Source organism: Ananas comosus, linkage group 18, assembly GCF_001540865.1.
Source record: "Ananas comosus cultivar F153 linkage group 18, ASM154086v1, whole genome shotgun sequence".
In the NCBI taxonomy this organism is placed as follows: domain Eukaryota; kingdom Viridiplantae; phylum Streptophyta; class Magnoliopsida; order Poales; family Bromeliaceae; genus Ananas; species Ananas comosus.
The window spans coordinates 9,723,767-9,745,568 of NC_033638.1; the positions used below are offsets into that span (position 1 = coordinate 9,723,767).

A 21,802-nucleotide genomic window follows, 5' to 3' on the forward strand; every position below is an offset into this window, starting at 1 on the left:
TATATATATATATATATATATATATAATTGAGCTAGAATACTTTTACAAGTATTACCCCCATGATGCTATTAGGTTTTTAGCCATTGGATCTACTCCTTGATTACTAATAGTCCTTGGATCAAATCCTATTCCACCTACCATCATCTACCACCATCATCTCAACCTCACATCTCTCCATCCAATAGATAAAAACACAAAAACACCACTTATATAATATTTTTACAAGTATTTTAGCTCAACTCTATATATATAAGTATATATTTGTATTATTGAATGAGGGTGACGGTCATGTTGTGTTGGTAAATACGTTTCTATACATTAAAATAAATAGTGTTAATTTATATTTATATAAAGTAACTATTTTTTTAAANGTATTTTAGCTCAACTCTATATATATAAGTATATATTTGTATTATTGAATGAGGGTGACGGTCATGTTGTGTTGGTAAATACGTTTCTATACATTAAAATAAATAGTGTTAATTTATATTTATATAAAGTAACTATTTTTTTAAATAAATTTAATTTATTAGACAACTGATGCATAATGGTGCGTTGATAGATACGATTTTATAAATCTAAATAACTATGTTAAATTATATGGATATATGAAACGGTCGTGATTCGAATTCAGAATTTTTTATTTTTATATTAAATTAAATAATATAAAATAATTATTTTTAAAAAAAATTAAATTATTAAAAAATAATATTTTTAATATTTATATTCAACAACTAGTTAATACTTCCCACCTTACGGTAATACTCATACAAAAAATTATTCTTGTTTTATGATTAAAAAAACAGTCAGATCCATAGTGATTCATTTTCTATTCTACTGTACTTTCAATTCAGCAATTCAAAATAAATTTTTTAAAAAAAAATGTAATGATATTTTTAAACGTATCATATTATATGGTGGCTTTGTTATTTTCCTGTAGCCAAATTTGTAGTAAGCATTATGGTACCAAAATGCACTGAACGCGCTTGATACAACGAAATTTGGTCGGCTCTGCATCCACGTGCACCGCCGACTAAAAAGTTTTTATTACTACTAAGTACTAACCCAGGGAATAGCTAATTCCGCGCGCTAATCTCAAAGTCCACGCGTTCTACAGTTCTACTCCTCCTAAACCCAATCCGAACCTCCCGTTATTCTCTCGCTCGCTCGCACTTATTCCGCATCCTACCCGCTTATCCGCGGTCCCGGAATAAACTTATCCTAGTCGGTGGAGCGATCTTACGCGTATATATATATATATATATATATATATATATATACGAATCTCAAAGCACTCTCCACGTTCCACCTTTGTCTCTCTCTCTTATTCCAATTCCCAACTCCCAAATGTCCCACTCCCTCTCCAACGTCGCCTACAGGTATGAAACTCTCGATTCGCCTTCAAATTCCGAACTAATTTGGTCGATTTAGGGGTTAAAAATCGTACCTATTGGATCCAATGCAGCTGCGGATCGTGCGGATTCGACCTGTGTTTGAGCTCCTCGGATCGGAACACGGCGAGCATCGGATCGGCGAAGTATGGGAGGGCGATGAGGAAGGGGATCGTCGCCTTCTCCGCCATTAACGAGAGCAGGTTCGCGCGCGCGGAGGGGATCCGGTGCCGACCCTACTTCGAATCGAAGGGCTCGTGGGGGTTGTTCAGGCGGAGGACCGAGCTCCGGTGCCGCAAATGCGGGAGCTCGATCGGGTGCGCGTACGCGACGTTAGGGTGTGGATCGGAGAAGGGTGCGGTGTACTACATTAAGATCGGCGCGTTGCGACCTTCGTGTGGCGAAGACGACGATGGCGGATTCCTTGGTTCGCGTGATGCGAGGTAAGGTTTAAGGGAAAGCTTATGGTGGGGGGGAATAGTCCCGTGAATGTAAATTGTAAAGATTTTTTTTTTTTTTTTTTGACTGTGGAGAATTATTCCGTGCTTTGTTTGTAATTTTGTAGTCGAAAGTTCATGTACAAATGTTTGTTTCCAGCGTATCGTCGGTGTTCTCTCCTGCAAGTTATGTAATCGAATGCTAATCCATGATGTCGGAGATAAAGTCTCTTCTTGCTCGTTTACTAGTAAAGCGTTTGAGGCCCAGCTCCGTGATGTTGATCCATGGTGTCGAAGATCAAGTCCCTATTTGTGCGTTTACTAGTGAAGCGTTCGAGGCGCAGCTAAGTAGGGGCAAAAAATGATTCTTAATCCTGAACTGGAAAATATAAATATTTGAATTATAAGTTGCTGACTCGAAGGCGTTGTGATCTGTGACGGCGAATGCAGTAAAAGATACCTTAGTCTGTTTCCTTGCACCACAGGGAGAGCCCAAGAAGTTCATCACTTCATCATACTGGCGCCTCTTTTTTGAAAAAAGACCTGGTAATCCGCCGTCGTGTGTTTGAGATGCAAAGACGATTCTACTTGGTACAATTGTCATCTCGAACAGTTAACTATAAAATTTACACTTGAAGAAATGGTTATTAAGAATTTGCAGGTAAAACAGCTAATGATAGCTTATTTACAAGAACATATGAAAAAAGAATGGACACAGATGATTGGCTTCGCCATGCTTGTCACAAAGAAATTATCTACTCCTTGGCAGTTTCTTTGGAAGTGGTCGCTTTGCAGATTGGGCATAGATTCTTCACCCGCAACCATTTCCTGATGCAAGTAGCATGGAAATCATGCCCACAGTTTAATCTCCCCACATGATCTCCATTCCCATATTCCTCCTGCCATGACAATTTGGGAGGGAAGAAAAGGATTCATGAAAAAATGGAGACAATATTGAGCTTTGATATAAAGAAATCAAAAGCATTTGGCAATATATATATATATATATATAGAGAGAGAGAGAGAGAGAGAGAGAGAGAAGGGCTACTATACTCTTTTATGAATATAGAGCCATTCGTACTCGTAAATTGCTTTCGATGTTGGGGCTTCCGAATCAACGATCCATACCGTTAAACATGATCTAGAGTATTTCAAACTTCTAGAAAATAAATTTCGTAATTTTTTGAAATTATTATAAAGTCCATCAAGCAGATATAAACTGAATGGTCAAAATCGAACAACGTCCTAAAAATGGATGATCGGATCCTTCAATTTAAGATCGGGGTTATTGATCTTTATCTAGGTAGTGAATAGAATTTTCTATCAAAAATTCAAGCTATTCCGATTCTTTTACACCGTTAAACTAGCAAGTATCACATACCGGCCGTTAAAAATTGTTAATTTTGTGAGCTTTTGATCATAAGGTAAATTATGTCGAAAAATTATAAAAATTGATTTCTAGAAGTTTTAAATGCTCTAGATAATGTTTAACGGTATGGATCGTCGATTCGGAAGCTCTATCATCGAAAACGACTTATGAGTACAAGGATGATCGTACTCATAAAAGTATAGTAGCCTGACACTCTCTCTCTCTCTCTCTCTCTATATATATATATAGAGAGAGAGAGAGTCAGACTACTATACTATTATGAGTATAGAGCTCTTCTTATTCATAAATTATTTTCGATAATTGAGCTTTCAAATCGACGATCCACTCCTTTAAATATGATCTAGAGTATTTGAAACTTCTAAAAGATAAATTTCGTAATTTTTCAAAATCATAATAAAGTCCATTATGCAGGCATACAATGAATGGTCAAAATCGAACGACGTCCTAAAAATAAATGATCAGATCCTTCAATTTAAGATCGGAGTTATTAATCTTTATCTAGATAGTGAATCGAATTTTCTATTAAAAATTCAACCGATTTCGATTCTTTTACGCCGTTAAACTAGCAAGTATTCCATACCGGCCGTTAAAAATTGTCAATTTTGAGATCTTTTGATCGCAAGGTAAGGATGTCAAAAAATTATAAAATTTGACATCATTACTCCAATCCATTTTGACATCATTACTCTAGATAACGTTTAGGGTGCATTTGGTTCGCACCATAAAAGATTATTAGGAATAAAAAGATGTCAGAGAATCTTATTCCTATTCATTCTATTACTAAGAATGTGGCATTCCTGTGTTTAGTTCGCACAGTCATATTATTTAGTCATGTTATTTAATATTACAAAAAATATACAATTTATTTATTTATTTATTTAATTTTAGATAAGGCTACCAAAAATTCAACATCTTTTTAGAAAAAAGGGTGAGAGAACATAGGTTAGAGAGAGAGAGAGCATAATTAAAGAAATAGGAAGAGAAATAGAGTCGAGATTAGAGGGAGTGAGAGAGTTGAGATTTTAGAAAAAGAGGGAGAGAGAAAGCTTAGTTTAGAGAGAGAAAAAGAGTTGAAATTTAAAGAGAAAAAGATAAGTTTAGAGAGAGACATGAGATTAGAGTGTAAAGAAAAATAATACCAACTAACCGGCGGATAGGAAGAAAGAAAGAGATTAGACATATTATGATTACCCCAATCATTAATATGAGGATACCAACTCTCCTTCAAGGGAATGAGATTAGAACTTTGGGATGAATCTCATTCTCAAGTAAATCTAATATTACCAACTAAATTACTTAGTGTATTTAGCCAAACAACGTCATATTTTTTTATTCCTATTGGATTACTAGGAATCTTAAAAAGATAGCGCGAGTCAGACGCACCCTTAATGATATAGATCGTCAATTCGGAAGCTCTATCATTGAAAATAACTTATACGTACGAAGATAATCGTACTCATAAGAGTATAGTAGCCGGACTCTAATATCAGTCCAATTCCTCCCTTCAGATTCATTTAGAAGTTAATTTTGCGAGGATCCATTTTCATACTCTTCTCAATAAAACTTTGTTAAGTTGAAAATCTTACCAGGCATATGATACAATTTCCCTCCTCTTGATCATCCTGGTTCTCATTAGGAGCACAGTAAACAGTTTGTGTCAAACACCTTGATATTAATTCATCCGGCAAACCCGTGCTGACGTACCCAATCCTTTCTCCCAAAGCAAGTAGTTCCTGAATCAAATTTAAAAATAAAAAAAATAATGATGGAAAATTCACAAAACATCAGAAACGAAGAAGTAGACTACTCTTTCCTTAAAAGAAAAAAGAATTCTGATTTCGTCACCTCATAACTCATATTGTCGATATCCAGCCTCATGTCCCTATGCTGATCAGACATCTCTCTAGAGTCATAAAGAACCGATTGATCGATCGTCATAAAGCGCTGCTGCAATAAGAAATGCACATCATCACGACAAACAAATAAAAATCTACCTCGGAAATTATTCTATCAAAGGTGTTATCCTCATCCAATAAGAGTGAAACGCAAAATAACAAAACCCTCACCCTTCCATTTCTCCTGCTACTACTATGCCCAACAACAACTGGTTGCCTTGAAGTAGCAGCAACTTCTGTTTGGAACTGCATACTACCCCTCAAAGAATTTAGTGAAGAACCCATAGATGAATAGCTCGAAACTGTTCCTTGAGGACCTGTTCTCAGAGCGTAGTTATTATGGATAGCCTCAATGCCTTGAGGTTGGTTAAAAGGACCGTTAAAAGTCATCATCGGAACATTCATATTTTGATTCTGAACTGGATGATATGCGCTGCTGATCATTGTTGGACCATTTATTGAAAGATTTCCTGCAAGGTAAAGGTTGATCTCATTATGAAAAATGCCCAGATTCATGAGCCAAACAAACTAACCAAGTGATCTTAGAGTAAAAAGGCGAACCAGAATAGTTACTGCCTTCAGGAGGCATAGATACAGGGCAATGGTTCCATTGTTCTGGCATGTGTAATCCGGACATGTTTGCATTTGAATAGAAAGGCTGAGGCATATTGCTTGAATAGGATACAGCGGGATCAAATTCAAAAGGAAAAGCATGGTTCTGACGGCTTCTCACATTCCTCTGTGATCCTTCCCCAGCAGTTAAGATATTGTCATTCCAATTGCTGAAAACCATTCTTGTCGGATCTGAAGGCCAGCATTCAGGACCTGAAACTGAAATAGGCTTGGATTGCATGTAATGTGCAGGAAAAGGAAGGTTAGAAGAACTCCCCGAACAAATAGGCATAGCTGGATTTTTTCTTTTCAACACCACCCTTCTGTTGTCCATCTCGATGGTATCAAGGTCATCGCCAGTTGTTTGTGGAAAAAAAGCAGGTGCAGGTTCCATATGATGTGATGAAAAGTTATGAGGGTTCACAGAAGTAGAACAGTGAGTGTAGGTATTGTGCAATAATCCAGGACTAGCAGTCCAGTTGTTTGGGTATTGAGGATGGAAATTAGGCAATGGGTGATCAACCAATCTCATTGGTATGTTCGGATAAGCTGTAGAGTTCGACACATTAACTGCTGAATTATTTGTGGGAAGGGTTAAGGGATTATGTCCTGCCATTCAAATTTTGTGAGGTTTAAACATCTTCAGTTGCTGAAATAGATATAGGAAATAGCAATACAAATCATATAAAGTATATGTATAGGGGAAAAATACCTAGTGACAAGCGAGTATTTGGGAATGGATGGTTCCGGTTTTGGTTATGGTCCATCCTGATAGATGTGATGTGTTATGTGTGATATCTGCATTGGCATCACAAGAATAGGCATTAGGTACTATACAATTATCAAAATCAATTCAGAGTTCCGTATCATTGCCTGCAAGTTTACATATAAATCAAAAAACTAAACATGTGATGCAGGAAACTTGCCAAACTATTTACTCTCTATGGAACATCTTCCTCTGCAAATAGGTTATGGCATGAATTCCATGTAGTAACTTCACTATAGATTAAATGTGATGTCGTGACAAGGGGGGAAAAACTTTCGCCTTTACATTCAAACATTTAAAATTCAAGAGTTGATTAACGATTCCATTTAGTTAAGCACACTTGCTTAAGTCTAACAGTTCTAAAATAACACCCCAAAGAGCATGACTGCTAAACTTTATTTGAATTGAGATCTGCTGGAAGTAAATTTTCCAACTAGATCTAAACATAGACTTCTTATCACTCATCATCAACGGAAAGGAAAAGAGGAAGAGGAAAAAGCCTTGCCTTTAACAATATAAGCATGCTTATTGGCCTCAGAATTACTAAATGTTTTTCTAAGCAGGTTCTTCGAAGTAAGCCCTTCCAAGAAAATGTATTAAAAAAGCCCCTCAGCATTTCTAAACAAAACTTAAGAAGTTTCTTCTCTTTGTTGAAGAATGAGAGCAAACTAGGAAACCAGAAAGAAAAGAAAAACAATTATGAAGAAAGAGAGCAAACCAGCAGTTCTAAGAAATTACAAAATTCCATGTGATAACTGATAAACAACGTATACTGAATAATTTGACTTTCAGGCATGTCTTCCACACAAGTATGCAACCCAATAGATAACAACAAATACTTTTCTCCAGATACTTCCACACTACCCTCAAATGAAATGACAAGGATGACTTGAATGATCAAACAGAACACCCATATACGAAAGTTGGCCCTGGTTAGCAGTGACAATAGCATGGATAAAAGGTTGTTTACTTAATGCCTCTACATGGTGCCTCTGTTATCCACTTTTTAATCCCAAACTTACTTGCCTTACGAGTACAAAGAAGAATTCACAATAAAATGATAAACCATACAACTATCAGGTAAGGTGCCAAAAAATACTCAACCAGATTACTCAATAGATAACTGATACTATCCTTTCAACTAAAACTTCTCTTTTACATCTCAACAGCCTCTATATAATTATCTCCAATTCTTTTGAACATAGCTTATGCTTAGCATCTATCCAAATTAAGCGATATGTCAATAATGGAATAGCAGCTTATAAATGATTCACATGTCAGAAAATGGAAAAAACTACTGCAGCTTCAGAGGAACCAATAGATTTCATCAAAGATAGTGATGACCAAATGATAGCGGAAGGAAATGTAGTCGCCACAAGCAATTGCTGGCCCTGCATGAGTATCTGCTCAATGACATAATTTTTTTTTCCTCCTCTGAACACAGAAAATACAGCCTGATACTCCACAAGAGAGATTACATTTCCCTTTTACAGTTCTCTAATTGACTCTGTCGCCTGGTTAACGATCAATGTCAGCTGATAACTAATTTTTGACAGATAACTCCCAGCTACCCCTGGGACTTGGTCCCAAATTAATTAATCATTGTTGTACTTGAACACGTGGAGTTTATGTTGTAACCAAATCAAATTCCAGAGCTTCCACAATTTGGTTTCCCATTTTTTTTCCATTTTATGGCCCACCAAAAGATCAACAGGGGGAAGATACCACAAGTAACCAACTTTTCCCTTCAAGAGTATGGAGATATGCGCAGGATATAAGGGCACACAAATCCAACATTCAAGTTATATAGAGATTAGAGTCATATAAAATAGCTGAAAGGACTTGAAACTGAGTCAAGCATTTATACAGTAAAACAACACCTCAAACCAACTCTAATTGCTAACCATCTGAAATCCAGAGGACTCTCACATTCACTTCAATCCGATTGCGTCTACTCTCTCCTCTTCCAAAAATATATTAGTTACATGCCTGGATTAACGTCATAGAGTATCATAGGCCGGAAAAATGATGCTAGACATTTCAATCTTCCATAGGCTCTTCTAAAATAAATATAGGCACCTACCAATGTCAAAGTAAAATGAAGGAATATTGGTAGGAACAGTCATGCTATTTAAAAAGAAAAAGAAAAAGTACAGTCCCCATAGAGCACAATGCTTATACCATTTATGCCTGGATTATTCATATAGAAATACACTTATCTTTGCTCTCTCTACCAACAATATTTCTCTCGCTCTCTTTGCTACAAAAGCCCTAGCATCCGAAAAAAAATAGGTGAATATAGACATTGCAGACGGCAAAAGAATGGGAGACCCACGATTAACTTCCCTGCTCAAAAGATACATTGGTGCTGCATCAACATTAAGGACCAACTTAAAAAAGATTAGGTGCCATGGCACCACCAGGAATGAGGGTTTCCTTCTAAAGCCTCAGAATACCGACCGTTAATCTCATAAACTCTTTTGATTCCGAACTCAATATTTACAAAGGAATCTCTCCAGCATGGTCAGAGTATACTAGTTCCTGCAATATAATCCAGAACTCAGTGGAAACCATCAAGCAAATTTAAACCAACAGCAGAGTCTACAAATAGGCTGTTAATAATGCTTTGAAATCCCCAGTGTCTTGTCTATTCTGTGAACTAACAAGAGGCACGGAACAAGAAAGGCAATGAAAAGGGTGTTTTAAGCATATTTTTATGGAAAGAAAGCAAAAATATAGAGGCCACATAACTACTATTGCTATAAAAAAAGGTGAGCTCACCATCCAGGGACATACCTTCCCCTCCCAACTTAATCACCAGTAAGCCTAGAGCTAATCAAATCAAGAGAAGAAAACTATCCACAGTACCCGACCGCAAAACGATGCAGACAAGTGGGCTAATTTACAGTTTACACCTAACTACCTCTTTGTGTGAAAAAATCTTGTACCAAGCTGAAGTCAAAAATCCTGAGAATCCAACTCCAACTCTCTGACACATCTAACAAGGGTTCTGCAGAAGATATGTAAAAGAAACATACATATTTCACCTATGGACCTGCACATGTTAACCAACATTTCTTTGAGGAAAGAAAGCATACCCGCATAAATTATAAAAAACAAAAAAATTCAATATCAATAAGGAGCACCTATGAAGGACAATGGTCTAAACAGAACAATTCGAGCTGATAAACTTTCTAGTGCTATATACCACCTTTCTATCACATAAACTGAAACTTACCCGTTGAACTAGAGAAATGCATCTTCCTGCTAAGAAAAAACTATTTTCGAAAATAGATGCAGGGTAACTCACGGGTTCAAGAAGCATAATAAAACATGTTCTCAATCTTAAGCATGTTGTCACCTCTCACTTTGACCACGACGTCGTAATGTGAATCTGAACCAATAAAGGTCATGGGAATTAAGGCATTAACTAAATATTCGAAAGGTACAGAAGATGCCTCTCATCTGATAAGTATACACTTGAAAAGGCTACCTGATATTAGAGAATGTAAAACTAAAACTCTTGATCTCACGCACTAACAAATGATCGCATAAAAAACAATATGACATCAAGTAATTTGTATTATGTGTTTAAGCAACCTTACATGATAAAACGTCAAAATCTGATCTAGACACCTTAAATTGCCAAATTCGAGTAACATCTATAACCACTGAAAACGTACCACTCCAAATTCGAGTAACATCTATAACCACTGACAACGTACCACCCCAATCAATTTATCAGGAAGAGTCACATAAAAAATCATAGCCTACAAAAACAATGATAAAATCCTCTCTCATATACTAAATTAAAGTTATTATACATCTGCCTCTAAACTCTCGTCTAACAAATTATCTTAGGAAAGATCATCTTTCCTGCAACAACCTCAGGATTAAAAATCCAACATCGAATTACCCAAATTGCATGATTAAGCAGAATATTATAATTCGTATGTATTAGTCTGATTTCCTGCGGAAAAAAAAAAACATGAAAATATAATTCATTAGCTTGATGCTAAGAGAGATTATAAAACCCATGCTTAGTATCCAAATACGAATTATAATATTCTGCTTAATCATGCAATTTGGGTAATTCGATGTTGGATTTTTAATCCTGAGGTTGTTGCAGGAAAGATGATCTTTCCTAAGATAATTTGTTAGACGAGAGTTTAGAGGCAGATGTATAATAACTTTAATTTAGTATATGAGAGAGGATTTTATCATTGTTTTTGTAGGCTATGATTTTTTATGTGACTCTTCCTGATAAATTGATTGGGGTGGTACGTTGTCAGTGGTTATAGATGTTACTCGAATTTGGAGTGGTACGTTTTCAGTGGTTATAGATGTTACTCGAATTTGGCAATTTAAGGTGTCTAGATCAGATTTTGACGTTTTATCATGTAAGGTTGCTTAAACACNGAGTTTACTCAAAAAGACAAACCAAAAAAAAAAAAAACACACACACACACACACACACAAACTAATTAGATCATCGCAATTGATAATCTTCACCATCGTGCTAATCCAACACAAAGATCGAATCACTTCACCACAAAATTATAAGAAAACAACTAACATTTCTACATATTCACCACACTATAGATCTAAAATCGATCTCTAATACTTTGATTAGATCGAAACGCGGTATTAATACCTTCAAAGTGCAAGAAATTAATCGATCGAAGTTTCGAATTCGGAGTCCCCTTTCCCTTTTACTTCGAGAAGAGAGAAAGAGAGGAGGAGGAGGCTACGGTATAGAGAGAGAGAGAGAGAGAGAGAGAGAGAGAGAGCAATCCCGGCAACACGGAACTGCTCCTTCTCCACCTCCGCCTCCTCTCTCCGGTTATTATATGCGAGGGGACAAACGTACTTGTATTAATATTAATATATATACTAAAATTTTTTTAAAAAAGTAAAAAATATTTAAATAAAGAATTAAATGTTTTTTTTTATATTTTATAAATGGTAAATAGAGCTCCGGTGTTTCGCGTGTAGACGGGAGATGACGTGTAGCGGAAGTAAAAATTTCCCTGATCCGGACACGTGGCAAAAATCCGACCGCTGCCTGATATAGATAGATGAATTTTTATTTATTTTATTTTTTATTATTTCTCCTTACTGCGAGACAAATAATAGTATAAACATTGCCCACCATGTTAAATAAATATAAACAGTTTTTCATTTTATATACAACATTGGTTAAAATACAATGTATGTGTATATTATTTTGGTACTTTGTATTTTTCTCGCCCAACAAAAAAATAGATTTTTTGTTCATATAATGCTTATTTTTCTAATAATTTTTCCAAAAAAATTGATGTTTTAACCGTGAAAAGATGCTTTCCTAGCCTGGTCCAGTGGGCCAGGTGCAGGAAATAATTTCTTCCGTTTTGTTCATTTATGCGATACTTCTCTTGAACCCAAGAAATTTTGCCTGCGCCTGGTGCATCTGTGCATACCGTGCACCGTCCCATAATAACATATCTCTAGCCAATTCACTATATTTTATATAATAAAATATTTTTATAGAAATAAATAGAATATTTTTTATCACATTTTTCTTTTTTTTGGTATACAATGTGCACACTTTATGTAATTGCAAAAAAAAAAAAAATCTTACTGTACAATCAGCATTAAACTACTTTAACTACTATAATAAATAATAAAGTCCTTCATGAACTATGAGGAACGGTTCACATGGTACGGTGCACGGAATGTGCAAGTGTACCGCGTGTAGTCAATCAATAATATCTCTTTAAGTGTAGTGTAGCACGCATAAAAGACGACGTGTATTTGTCGCCTCTTGTGCTATTTATTTAATATTTATTACCGATAATCTTGTTGTTTGGTATTAGACCCTAATGATGGGATTAAGCTTCTTCCAAATACTCGGTGCTTCTTTGGGATAATCTCTAGCACCGATGCAATAATTAAATATAATTAAGAAATAGTTTTGAAATGAAAAGATGCAAAGAAATTTGGAAAAATTTGAAGCTTCAACCAGTTTCTTTCGTGGTTTATTCATGCAGTTCGAACCTAGCTAAGAGTTGCATGAGATTCGCATGATTTGAACTTATACCACCTGCTCTGAAATAGATCTTTATAAAACAGTATTTTTTGCTTGAAAAGTAAGAACTAAGCTTCTTATTTTTTTAAGAAAAATTTGTTCTACAAGGAATGTTTTATTGGTAACTCTATCATTATATGTTCTACAATGTTCTTTAAAGAAGTTTTCTAAGCACGAATTTAAGAGGAACTAATCGTTTAAATGCTCGAGTTGCACAAATTTATAAAAGTCAAATAGGTGGTGCACTCGACCATTATATATTGGTAAAAGTAATAAGCATTAGCAACGTGCACTGAGGAGCCGTGTTGCTTTAGATCGGCATTAATAATAATAACAAAAGAGAGTAGAAAAAGTGGATGTTTACCAAGTCTAGATGTTTGAAGTTCGGTTCCAAGGCCCAGATTGAACCATCTAGAAGCTTAAAAATACTCTGAAAGGAGGAGTTTGAGTTGAAAAAAAAACCAAGCTTAAATCGAAAAATAAAATATAATAAACACCAAGTTTGAATTGAAAAAAAAAGGATAACAATTGAATTGACGTAATCATAATTCATTTGTAAAATAAATGCAGCATGTTGATAACAACAGTAATATAAATGGATGAGAAAAGAATATTGAGGAATATTCATATTCAATGAGAACGCCGAATTATTTAACAAAAATTAAAAATTGTTAAATAGAAAAGTAAAAGCCATCAAAGGAAATTCAGCTAATACTAAAGCAAACACTATGCCAGCAAGCCAGGGAATCCATTAATGGTCACAAAAAGAATACTCTATCTAATGATACCGATGGTCTCAAATCTAAATCCAGTTTACACCGCACGGAGATTTCTTGATCTACAACACATTCCTCCAATTCCACAATCAGTATTGCTTCGCGAAGCCCTGCTTATGAATTACATCTTTAGCCAAAAGAGAGAAAGAAAGAAAGAGAGAAAGAGAGAAACAGGAAGAAACCCAAGCATAGATACAATCGTAGACTGGACAGGCCCTAATGCTTGAAGTTCCATAGAAAATGGCTGAAGGAGACATTCAGGAGTTTTGCCAATTTCTGACAAATGAATTTATGTCCCTACGATATGGTGAGTTCAACATAATGCTCCAGCGAATGACCCGACAAAAACTGCAGGAAAAATATATATATATATTTGTCACTCCGAAGAATTTGTGGTAACCAAGAAGTATAACAGAAAAAATTCAGCAAGAAGAAAGGAGCAGCTCGTGAAAACCATTAAAGTGAAGAAAAGGAAATCATCATGCTTATCAAACAACACAAAAAGCAGCAACCCAGCAATCCTGAGAGAGAACGATCACAGGCTATAAATACAGCAAACACAGGTCCTATCGGAAGAAGGTAAAATTGAGACCATTCTCCATTATTCAAATGAATTAAGGGAGTTCATAAGCATATGTTGCCATTTGACGTGTTATACATGCAACAAAGTTGAGTCAACATGGCAATTAGTACAAATTTGAAGCTATTGCTAAATCGCAGGGTCTAAGGGATCCCTTGAAATATGGCTTAGAATCTCCATATATACTAATAAGAGATACAAGCAACAAACCTGGTATCTGACCATTTGAGTTAGCCTTAGGTGCAATAACCTTACTATAAAAAAAGAGGGAGAACGAATACAAAACTGGCACCATAAAAGCAAGGATCAAGGATTGTAGGAAAAGGTATGTATCTAAGCGTTCAGTGGGAAAGATTGTTCTGATGCATTTAAATTGGTACTTCTTAATTTCTCAACGGTTCAAATTGAAAAGATTAGATTTTCATAAGCCAGGCACAACAATTGGATATAATGGCTAGTTCGATGAAATATGAGACTTCCTAGATGCTGCACTACAAGAGATGTATGATGGTAATTCATCTGCTGATGAATCATGAGTTTACTAATGACCTAATCAATACAAAACTGTATATATTACAACTATCTGAAACTGAGATCTCATTATTACTTCCTATATCAGTAAAAGAGACTCGGTAGAGTTGTATCTCTTATCTTTGACCACTGACACGGATCCGTCAGCTCTGCTTACAAGATGCGATGAACATGCAATTTAAGCGAGTTTGATGGCAAAATACTCAAAAGTGCAAAGATTACAAATGACAGCATACTACTCGTTTGTCTGAAGAAAGTTCACTGATCTAGTTAACTTTTTGGCAGCCACCAATTCCCAATATATACACAACATTCAAACTCCATAGACTACCTGTTTAGACTTTAAGCCTCTTTCACATTGCTGATTTCCGTCTTTCCCTTAATGTACCACCAGATTTTATAGATTGATCAGCTACAATGACCAAGCAGGTAAGGAAGAATAAATTCAACAGCATATGTGATCCCTTTGATGGAAATGTTCTAAAACCATCTATCAGTAGCCAAAGAGCAATCGATAAAGAGCAAGTATCATACAACTCGATGCTGATTGAACAACAAACTTTATAACTTGGACAGGGAAAAATTAAATAAAAGCGGAGAGTGTAAATGATTGAACCACAACTTGTTGACGAGATAAAACTTCAGAAGGTGACAATCTAACAGCTTCAACAACTTGCATAAGATTACCGTGAAACTTATATACTAAAATTGAGTAATTAATGTCGAAAATAATCTCAAACACAACCAAGGAACATACTATTGAGTGCACCTGTTGTCTAAACGAAAATAGTATAATACGAGACGATGAAAGACAATGGAAATAAAGAAGTAATATTTGACTAGAAGAGAGCTACTAACCCAGAATCAGAATATCACGAGCAGCGAGAAGAGCATGTAGACGAGCCAGCAAGCGTAGGCAATGAGGCCGCGATGATCGTCCCCGCACGAAGCGAGCTCGACGAGAAGCCTCGCGCAGACTCTCGTGGACCAGAGCACGAACACCGCCCCCAATCCGAAGATCAAAACCCCTTCGTGGGGCACGAACAGCGACACGGCGGAGAAGATCACCATGGGGAGCATGCAATACCCGACCAAGCTCACGCATCTGTACAGATCCAAGTTCCCGTTGCGCCCCGCGAGCATGTTGAAGACGACGTAGAGGAAGAGCGCGGCGACGGTGACCCACCCGAGGATGATCCCGAAGTGGAACTTACCCGCGAGGAGCTGGAAGAGGCCGAAGGCCATGAGGAAGAGGAAGGGCCCCGAGAGATCGGCGTCCTCGTGGAGGTTAGGGTTCACGCGGACGGGGTTGAGGATGGAGGTGGTCTTGCGCCAGATCTGGCGCGTGTTGATGCCGAGCTCCTCGAGGAGCGGGGGCTCGTCCTCGAAGGAGGCGGATGAGGCGGCGGAGATGGGGCCGGAGAAGATCGGGGCGGCGGAGGAGGATGAGGCGGCGGCGGAGCCGATGTCGAAGGACATGAAGGGGAGGGCGGGGTTGGGGGGCCCGCTAGGGTTTGGCGAGGGGCGAGGGGGTTGGAAGGGCGCCGCCGCCGCCGCCGCCGCCGCCGCCGACGCCGCCGCGGCGTGGCGGCGGTGTTGGGGGAGGTTGGGGGACGCGGCGCCGGAGGGGAAGACGACGGGGGGGACGGCGAATTCCTTCGACATGGCGCGAGATCGGGGAAAGGGAAACGAAAGAGAAAAAAGAAAAAACAGGGGCGAGAGTTGAAAAAGGAGATGTGCACCGTGGGTAAGAGAGATTGTATAGGAAGGAAGGGAAGCGGAAGCAGAACAAGTACGGGAGTTACGATTACGAACGCTGCTAAAAGCAACCGCCGGTGGGATGTGTAAAAACTTGCTCGCTCCCTCGGGAGGAATGAATATCTTCGAAACAAAGAAATGTGATCATACATATCTATACTTAGGACTCTTATTATACTTTTATAATTGCGTTCGATTTTCTATTTGGCAAATTTGCTTAAAAAACATTTATTTTATTTTTTTGTAAAATCGGGTTATTTTTTTCATTTTTGCAGATTCGGTCCGCTTTTTCAGCAAATTGATCAAAATACTTTTTTTACTTTTTCTCTTTTCTCTTTCTCTCTCTTTTTCGTTTCTCTCGTTCTTTTTTTTTTCTCGCCGGCAGAGCAGAGGCGGAGCAGAGGCGGAAACGGTCCGTCTCGTCTCTCACCCTCATGCTTTCGACCTCGCCCTCGCCCTTGCCCTCGCCCTCGTCCATGCAACCCCACCTTCCTCGCCTCCGACCCTGCCAAGGCCGTGCCGTGACTTTTTTTTTTTTTTTTTTTCTTTTCTTTTCTTCTCCGACTCTTCTCTACCGTCTCCAATGACACGCCTCTCTCGCCCTTCCCCGCCCTTCTCATCTCTCTCTTTCCCTCATTTTCTGTCGCATCCGACGACGATTTATCTTCGCCGGCGCCGACGTCGACACCGTAGAAGTCACTGCGGCGCTACAGCTTCGGAGCGGAGGGTCCTTAGCGGCATCGTCACCGGCGCCGTCACCGGCGCCGTAGCTGTTGGTAGAGAATGTAACAAAAAAAAATTATAAAAAAATAGAAAAAAAATAAAGATAAAAAATTATATAAAAAGAAGGATGAAGATGAAATTGCATCGTTAATTACAAAAAAAATTATAAGTTGTACTATTTAAGATGTAAACTGCTGCTTTAAGATAAAAATTATACTCTTTGAACGAAAATTATGCTCTTTGGGAGATGTTTACACTGTTTCTATTCTTATTGCACTCTTTCAGATATAAACTGTAATCATTAAGATGAAAATTACACTCTTTAAACGAAAGTTGCACTGTTTTCCTCTTGTTATACTATTTTTACCTTAAACTGCATCCTTTTAAGTGATATTTATACTGTTTCTTCTCTTATTGCACTATTTTTTTTCTCGTTGCACTATTTTTGCTCTTGTTTACACAAAAATGGTGCAACAAGAGGAGAAACAGTATAAATATCACTTAAAAGTGTGCAGTTTCTCCTCTTGTTGCACTGTTTCTTCTCTTGTTGCACTATTTCTCCTATTGTTTACATAGAAATGGTGCAACAAAAGGAGAAACAGTGCAACAAGAGAAGAAACAGTATATATATCTCTTAAAACAGTGCAGCTTCTCCTCTTATTGCACTATTTCTCCTCTTGTTTACATAGAAATGGTGTAACAAGAGGAGAAACAGTGCAACAAGAGGATAAACAGTATAAATATCTCTTAAAAGGGTGCAGTTTAAGATAAAAAATAGTATAACAAGAGGAGAAATGGTGCAACAAGAGAAAAACAGTGCAACTTTCGTTTAAAGAGTATAATTTTTATTTTAATGAATGCAATTTACATCTGAAAAAGTGCAATAAGAATAGAAACAGTATAAATATTACCCAAAAGGTGTAATTTTCGTTCAAAGAGTATAATTTTCATCTTAAAGCAGCAGTTTACATCTTAAGTAATGTACTTTATAATTTTTTTGTAATTAACGATACAATTTCATTTTCATCATTCTTTTTATATAATTTTTTAACTTTATTTTTTTTTCTGTTTTTTCTATAATTTTTTTTTGTCACCCTCTCTACCAACAGCCACGGTGCCGGTGACGACGCTGCTAACGACCCCCGCTCCGAGCCTATAGCGCCGCAGTGACCTCCACGGTGTCAACGTCGGCGCCGGCGAAGATGCATCGTCGTCGAAGGCGGCAGAGAATGAGGGAGAGGGAGAGATGAGAAGGGCGGGGAAGGACGAGAGAGGCGTCGTCGTCGGAGACGGTGGAGAAGAGTCGGAAAAGAAAAGAAAAGAAAAAAGCAAAAAAAAAAAGTCGCGGCGCGGCCTTGGCGGGGTTGGAGGCGAGGAAGGTGGGGGGTGCCTGGACGAGGGCGAGGGCGAGAAAATGAGGGTGAGAGGCGGACCGTTTCCACCTCCGCTCTGCCGGCGAGAAATTTTGGTCAGTTTGCTGAAAAAGCGGACCGAATCTGCAAAAACGAAAAAGATGGCTCGATTTTGCAAAAGCCCAAAATAAGTGAATTTTTTTATGCAAATTGGCCTTTATATTTCTATAAATTATTTTTAAATTTTAATAACAAAACTTCCAAATAATTTAAAGTATTTAAATTTTCATAGAATTATATATTATTTATTTTATAATTTAAAAAATTTTAAAATTGATAATTTTTAACGGTCGGTATGAAATGCTTGCTAGTTTAACAGTGTAAAAAAATAAAATCTGATAATTTTTTAATAGAAAATTTTATTCTTTACCTAGATTGAGATATATAACTCCAATCTTCTTCAATTAAAGAATCTAATTCTCTATATCTAATGGGACATTTAATTTTGATCGTTTATTTTATGTCCAATTGATCGATTTTATTATAATTTTGAAAAATTATAAAATTTATTTTTTAGAAATTTTAGATACTCTAATTTATATTTAACGGTATAGATCGTCGATTCAAAAGCTCCATCATTAAAAATACTTTATAAGGACAAAAAATTCTACATTCATAAGAGAATAATAGCGCTACTCGTATAATAAGAATTGAGAAACTATAGTGTTGAGAGTAGAAAAAATAGTATTTATGTAAAAATATAAAAAATTTATCTGAACTATAAACTATTTTAAATTAATTATATTTATAATTTTGGTTAATTTACTTTATATAATTTTTAAATAATTAGTTTAAATTTTAAAGTCAAAGTGCGTTGATTTACTCGGATAAAACAAATTGAAAAAATATATAGTAAAATTAAAATTTTTATAAATTAGATAACTAACTCAAAATAGTTTATAGTTTAGATTAATTTTGTACATATTTACCTATTATTTATTATAGATTTTTTGCTTCTTCGATGACTAAAATTTACTATTTGGTGTTGATGCTAGTATGTATCCAAGGGCTATAAAGTTGCTACTTGCTAGTAAATACTATTTATTTACTATTTATAGTAAATAACTTAATTTTGTATAATAAATATCACAATAATTAATTTAAATTATTTATCTTGAAATAAGATATATTATTTTGTAGACGAAAGTTATTTTTTTTGGAATAAGATAAATAATTTTATAGATAAAATTTGTTATCGTTCTAAACTATTGATTTTAATATTTTTCAAGCAATTAAAAATATAAACTCTTACCCTTCAGTTGTGAAAAAAAAATATGTATATTGAATAATTTTATTTCAACAACCAAACAATAATCAAGAGCTTACGATACCCGAAAGGCTTATATAAAGTTTATATTAAATAAAATGCAAATCAAAGTTTGAATTTCATTTTATTTGAAATATTGTTTTAAATGATTTAGGGACCCAATCACTATGCAATTGGGTTGATTGTCAATTCAAAAAATTTAACTGGATTCAGAGTGAATTTTTATTTGGAATGCCATGCAATTTGGTCGATATTTTTTTTTATTTTATTATTTTAACTTCAATTACAATCCACTTAAAAATTGGAAAGAGTATTTTTCGCCAACAAATGCACATCAACTTGAGAGGTAAACCTTAGCAACCTTTTATTAGTAGATAAAAGGTAAGTTTCATTAAGTTTTGATAAAATTGTACAAAGACCCCTTCAACTATTTTCCATTCTAAAATGGCCTCTCTTTTTTTTTTATATACTATTGATGCTTGCCTAACTTTTTAAATTAGTAAAATCAAATAATTTTAGTAAATTAAATTAGAGGATTTATCAAACTCATTAATGGCTGTATCAGATTTATTAGTTTTAATCATTTTCTATTTCTATCATACCAAGGTAATACTGGTGACCTATTGAATTTTTAAATCCAACAATTCTTTTTTACCTTTCTTAATTAAGAAATTTTAAATTAAAATAATCAAAGCTAAAACATGGATCAATCTTTTTTTTTTTTTTTTTAGAGATAAATAGTACGCTACCCATTTCGTTTATTTTATTTAGAAATAAACTTAGCTGGAAATATAAATCAACTAGGAATCGAACTTGTAACCTCAGGCACCAACTAGGATCCATCAATAATCAATTAAAAAAAAAAGAAAAAAAGAAGTAGATATCCTATTTCAAAGTGGGGCTATGGTTGAAAGGGTCTCTGAGGATTATATGGGTCAGGTTGGATTACGAGCCCATGGCTTAAAAATCAAACAACTTGAGTTATAAACATGCAAATCAAAAGAGTGGAGCAAACGTTTGGAATTTCGTGCACAAGGAATCTGTGATCCAAAGAACCTTATCAACACATCTAATTCAGTTTAGATCGTAATCATAATAATAATAATAATAATTACTAGTTAGTTTAGTGATTAATTTTTCTACATGTTCTTAAAAAAAGAGGCTATGAATTCTCTATTTGAGATTACAAAAATAATTTACGGATACATTATGGGTTTGGATTTCCAACCCGACCCAATTTCAAACTCTATTTGAAATCTCACCCATTATTTTGCTTTCTGTATTTATATTTATCCCAACCAAAGCATTCTCAAATACAATATTTCATTATGTACGACTTTCTGTTACGAAATATTCGCTTTATTCATTAGAAATATAATCTAAACTCTCAATCTGCGCCGTTCATTTCTAGTGCGTCGTTTTTCCTCACTACATGCCATGACTCGAGGTATCTTTTCTAAAAAGCCCTTCCCATTCTTGTCAACTTGACCAAAGAATATCTCCCTTCCCTTTTCTATTTTTTCTATTTTTCTTGTTTCTAGATTTGATTTTCTGACACAAACACCAGTTTTATATAATTGGTATTATTTTTTCTTATTTATAATAATCCATTTTTTTCTTGTAGTTAATGATCTTATTATTATGCTATTAATTAATAATTAAATTAATCACAGATTCCAGCGGCGCTGTGTACTGCAATGCCACGTCAGCCCTAGGCGCGCCTCCCCACCTCCCCTGCTGCGGAGCGGCGTGCGGTGCGTGCGTGCGAGTCGGCCGCATGCGACCGCCCACTCCTCCTCCGCACGTGCCGTCGCACGTGCGGGGCTCCTCGACGTGGCCGCAGATCTCATGCCACCGCTGCGGTTGACCAGGCGGCCCCGGTGATGAGGGTTGAGAAGTATCGCGAAACCCAAGAGTTAAGAGAATTTTCCCAAACTGCCCCTACCGAATCCCCGGTTTTACGAGGTCGGCCTCGCCTTTAAGTGCTGGATTAAAAAAGAAACACCCGGATGGGGACGAGGGTAGAGTCGTAATTTCGGCCGAGGTAGGGGGGTTTTATTAATTGAGGGGAAGGAGATGGAGTCCGCATAAAAGGCCAAATTAGGAAGAAAACGAGAGAAAGAGGATTAAAATATTGGGAGGGTTTTTATTTTTATTAATTTTTATTTTAAAATAATTCGCTATTTAATTATATTT

The 21,802-nt window shown here is 36.1% G+C and overlaps 3 protein-coding genes across 6 annotated transcripts; 1 reads left to right on the plus strand and 2 right to left on the minus strand.

Moving 5' to 3' along the window:
- LOC109724015 (uncharacterized protein At4g08330, chloroplastic-like) lies at window positions 1,270-2,074 on the plus strand. The gene is made up of 2 exons (XM_020252610.1): window positions 1,270-1,380; window positions 1,467-2,074. The coding sequence occupies exons 1-2, from the start codon at window positions 1,349-1,351 to the stop codon at window positions 1,837-1,839; spliced, it is 405 nt and encodes a 134-aa protein (XP_020108199.1). The 5' UTR covers window positions 1,270-1,348; the 3' UTR covers window positions 1,840-2,074.
- Window positions 2,357-11,343, minus strand: LOC109724014 (E3 ubiquitin-protein ligase MBR1-like). Of its 4 annotated transcripts, none has more exons than XM_020252605.1 (7): window positions 11,147-11,343; window positions 6,439-6,524; window positions 5,676-6,335; window positions 5,286-5,584; window positions 5,065-5,166; window positions 4,806-4,952; window positions 2,357-2,728 (listed from the first exon to the last, which is right to left on the minus strand). In XM_020252605.1, the coding sequence occupies exons 2-7, from the start codon at window positions 6,491-6,493 to the stop codon at window positions 2,585-2,587; spliced, it is 1,407 nt and encodes a 468-aa protein (XP_020108194.1). In that variant the 5' UTR covers window positions 6,494-6,524; window positions 11,147-11,343; the 3' UTR covers window positions 2,357-2,584. The 4 variants fall into 4 exon arrangements, with proteins under 4 accessions (XP_020108194.1, XP_020108195.1, XP_020108196.1 ...); XM_020252606.1 differs by lacking the exon at window positions 11,147-11,343 and adding an exon at window positions 9,416-9,547; XM_020252607.1 differs by lacking the exon at window positions 11,147-11,343 and adding an exon at window positions 6,998-7,200.
- Window positions 13,189-16,327, minus strand: LOC109724458 (protein YIPF5 homolog). Its single transcript, XM_020253289.1, has 2 exons — window positions 15,305-16,327; window positions 13,189-13,683 (listed from the first exon to the last, which is right to left on the minus strand). Exon 1 carries the CDS (start codon window positions 16,109-16,111, stop codon window positions 15,311-15,313), a length of 801 nt encoding a protein of 266 aa, XP_020108878.1. The 5' UTR covers window positions 16,112-16,327; the 3' UTR covers window positions 13,189-13,683; window positions 15,305-15,310.

Bases quoted from the DNA above. Each gene is read 5' to 3' on its own strand.
- LOC109724014 (XM_020252605.1), bottom strand. From the start codon at position 6,493: ATGGACCATAACCAAAACCGGAACCATCCATTCCCAAATACTCGCTTG. The intron at 4,953-5,064 runs GTGACGAAATCA...AATTTGATTCAG, and splicing joins TCGACAATATGAGTTATGAG to GAACTACTTGCTTTGGGAGA. The intron at 2,729-4,805 runs GTAAGATTTTCA...TTGTCATGGCAG, and splicing joins GAAATTGTATCATATGCCTG to GAGGAATATGGGAATGGAGA.
- LOC109724458 (XM_020253289.1), bottom strand. From the start codon at position 16,111: ATGTCGAAGGAATTCGCCGTCCCCCCCGTCGTCTTCCCCTCCGGCGCC.
- LOC109724015 (XM_020252610.1), top strand. From the start codon at position 1,349: ATGTCCCACTCCCTCTCCAACGTCGCCTACAG. The intron at 1,381-1,466 runs GTATGAAACTCT...GATCCAATGCAG, and splicing joins CTCTCCAACGTCGCCTACAG to CTGCGGATCGTGCGGATTCG.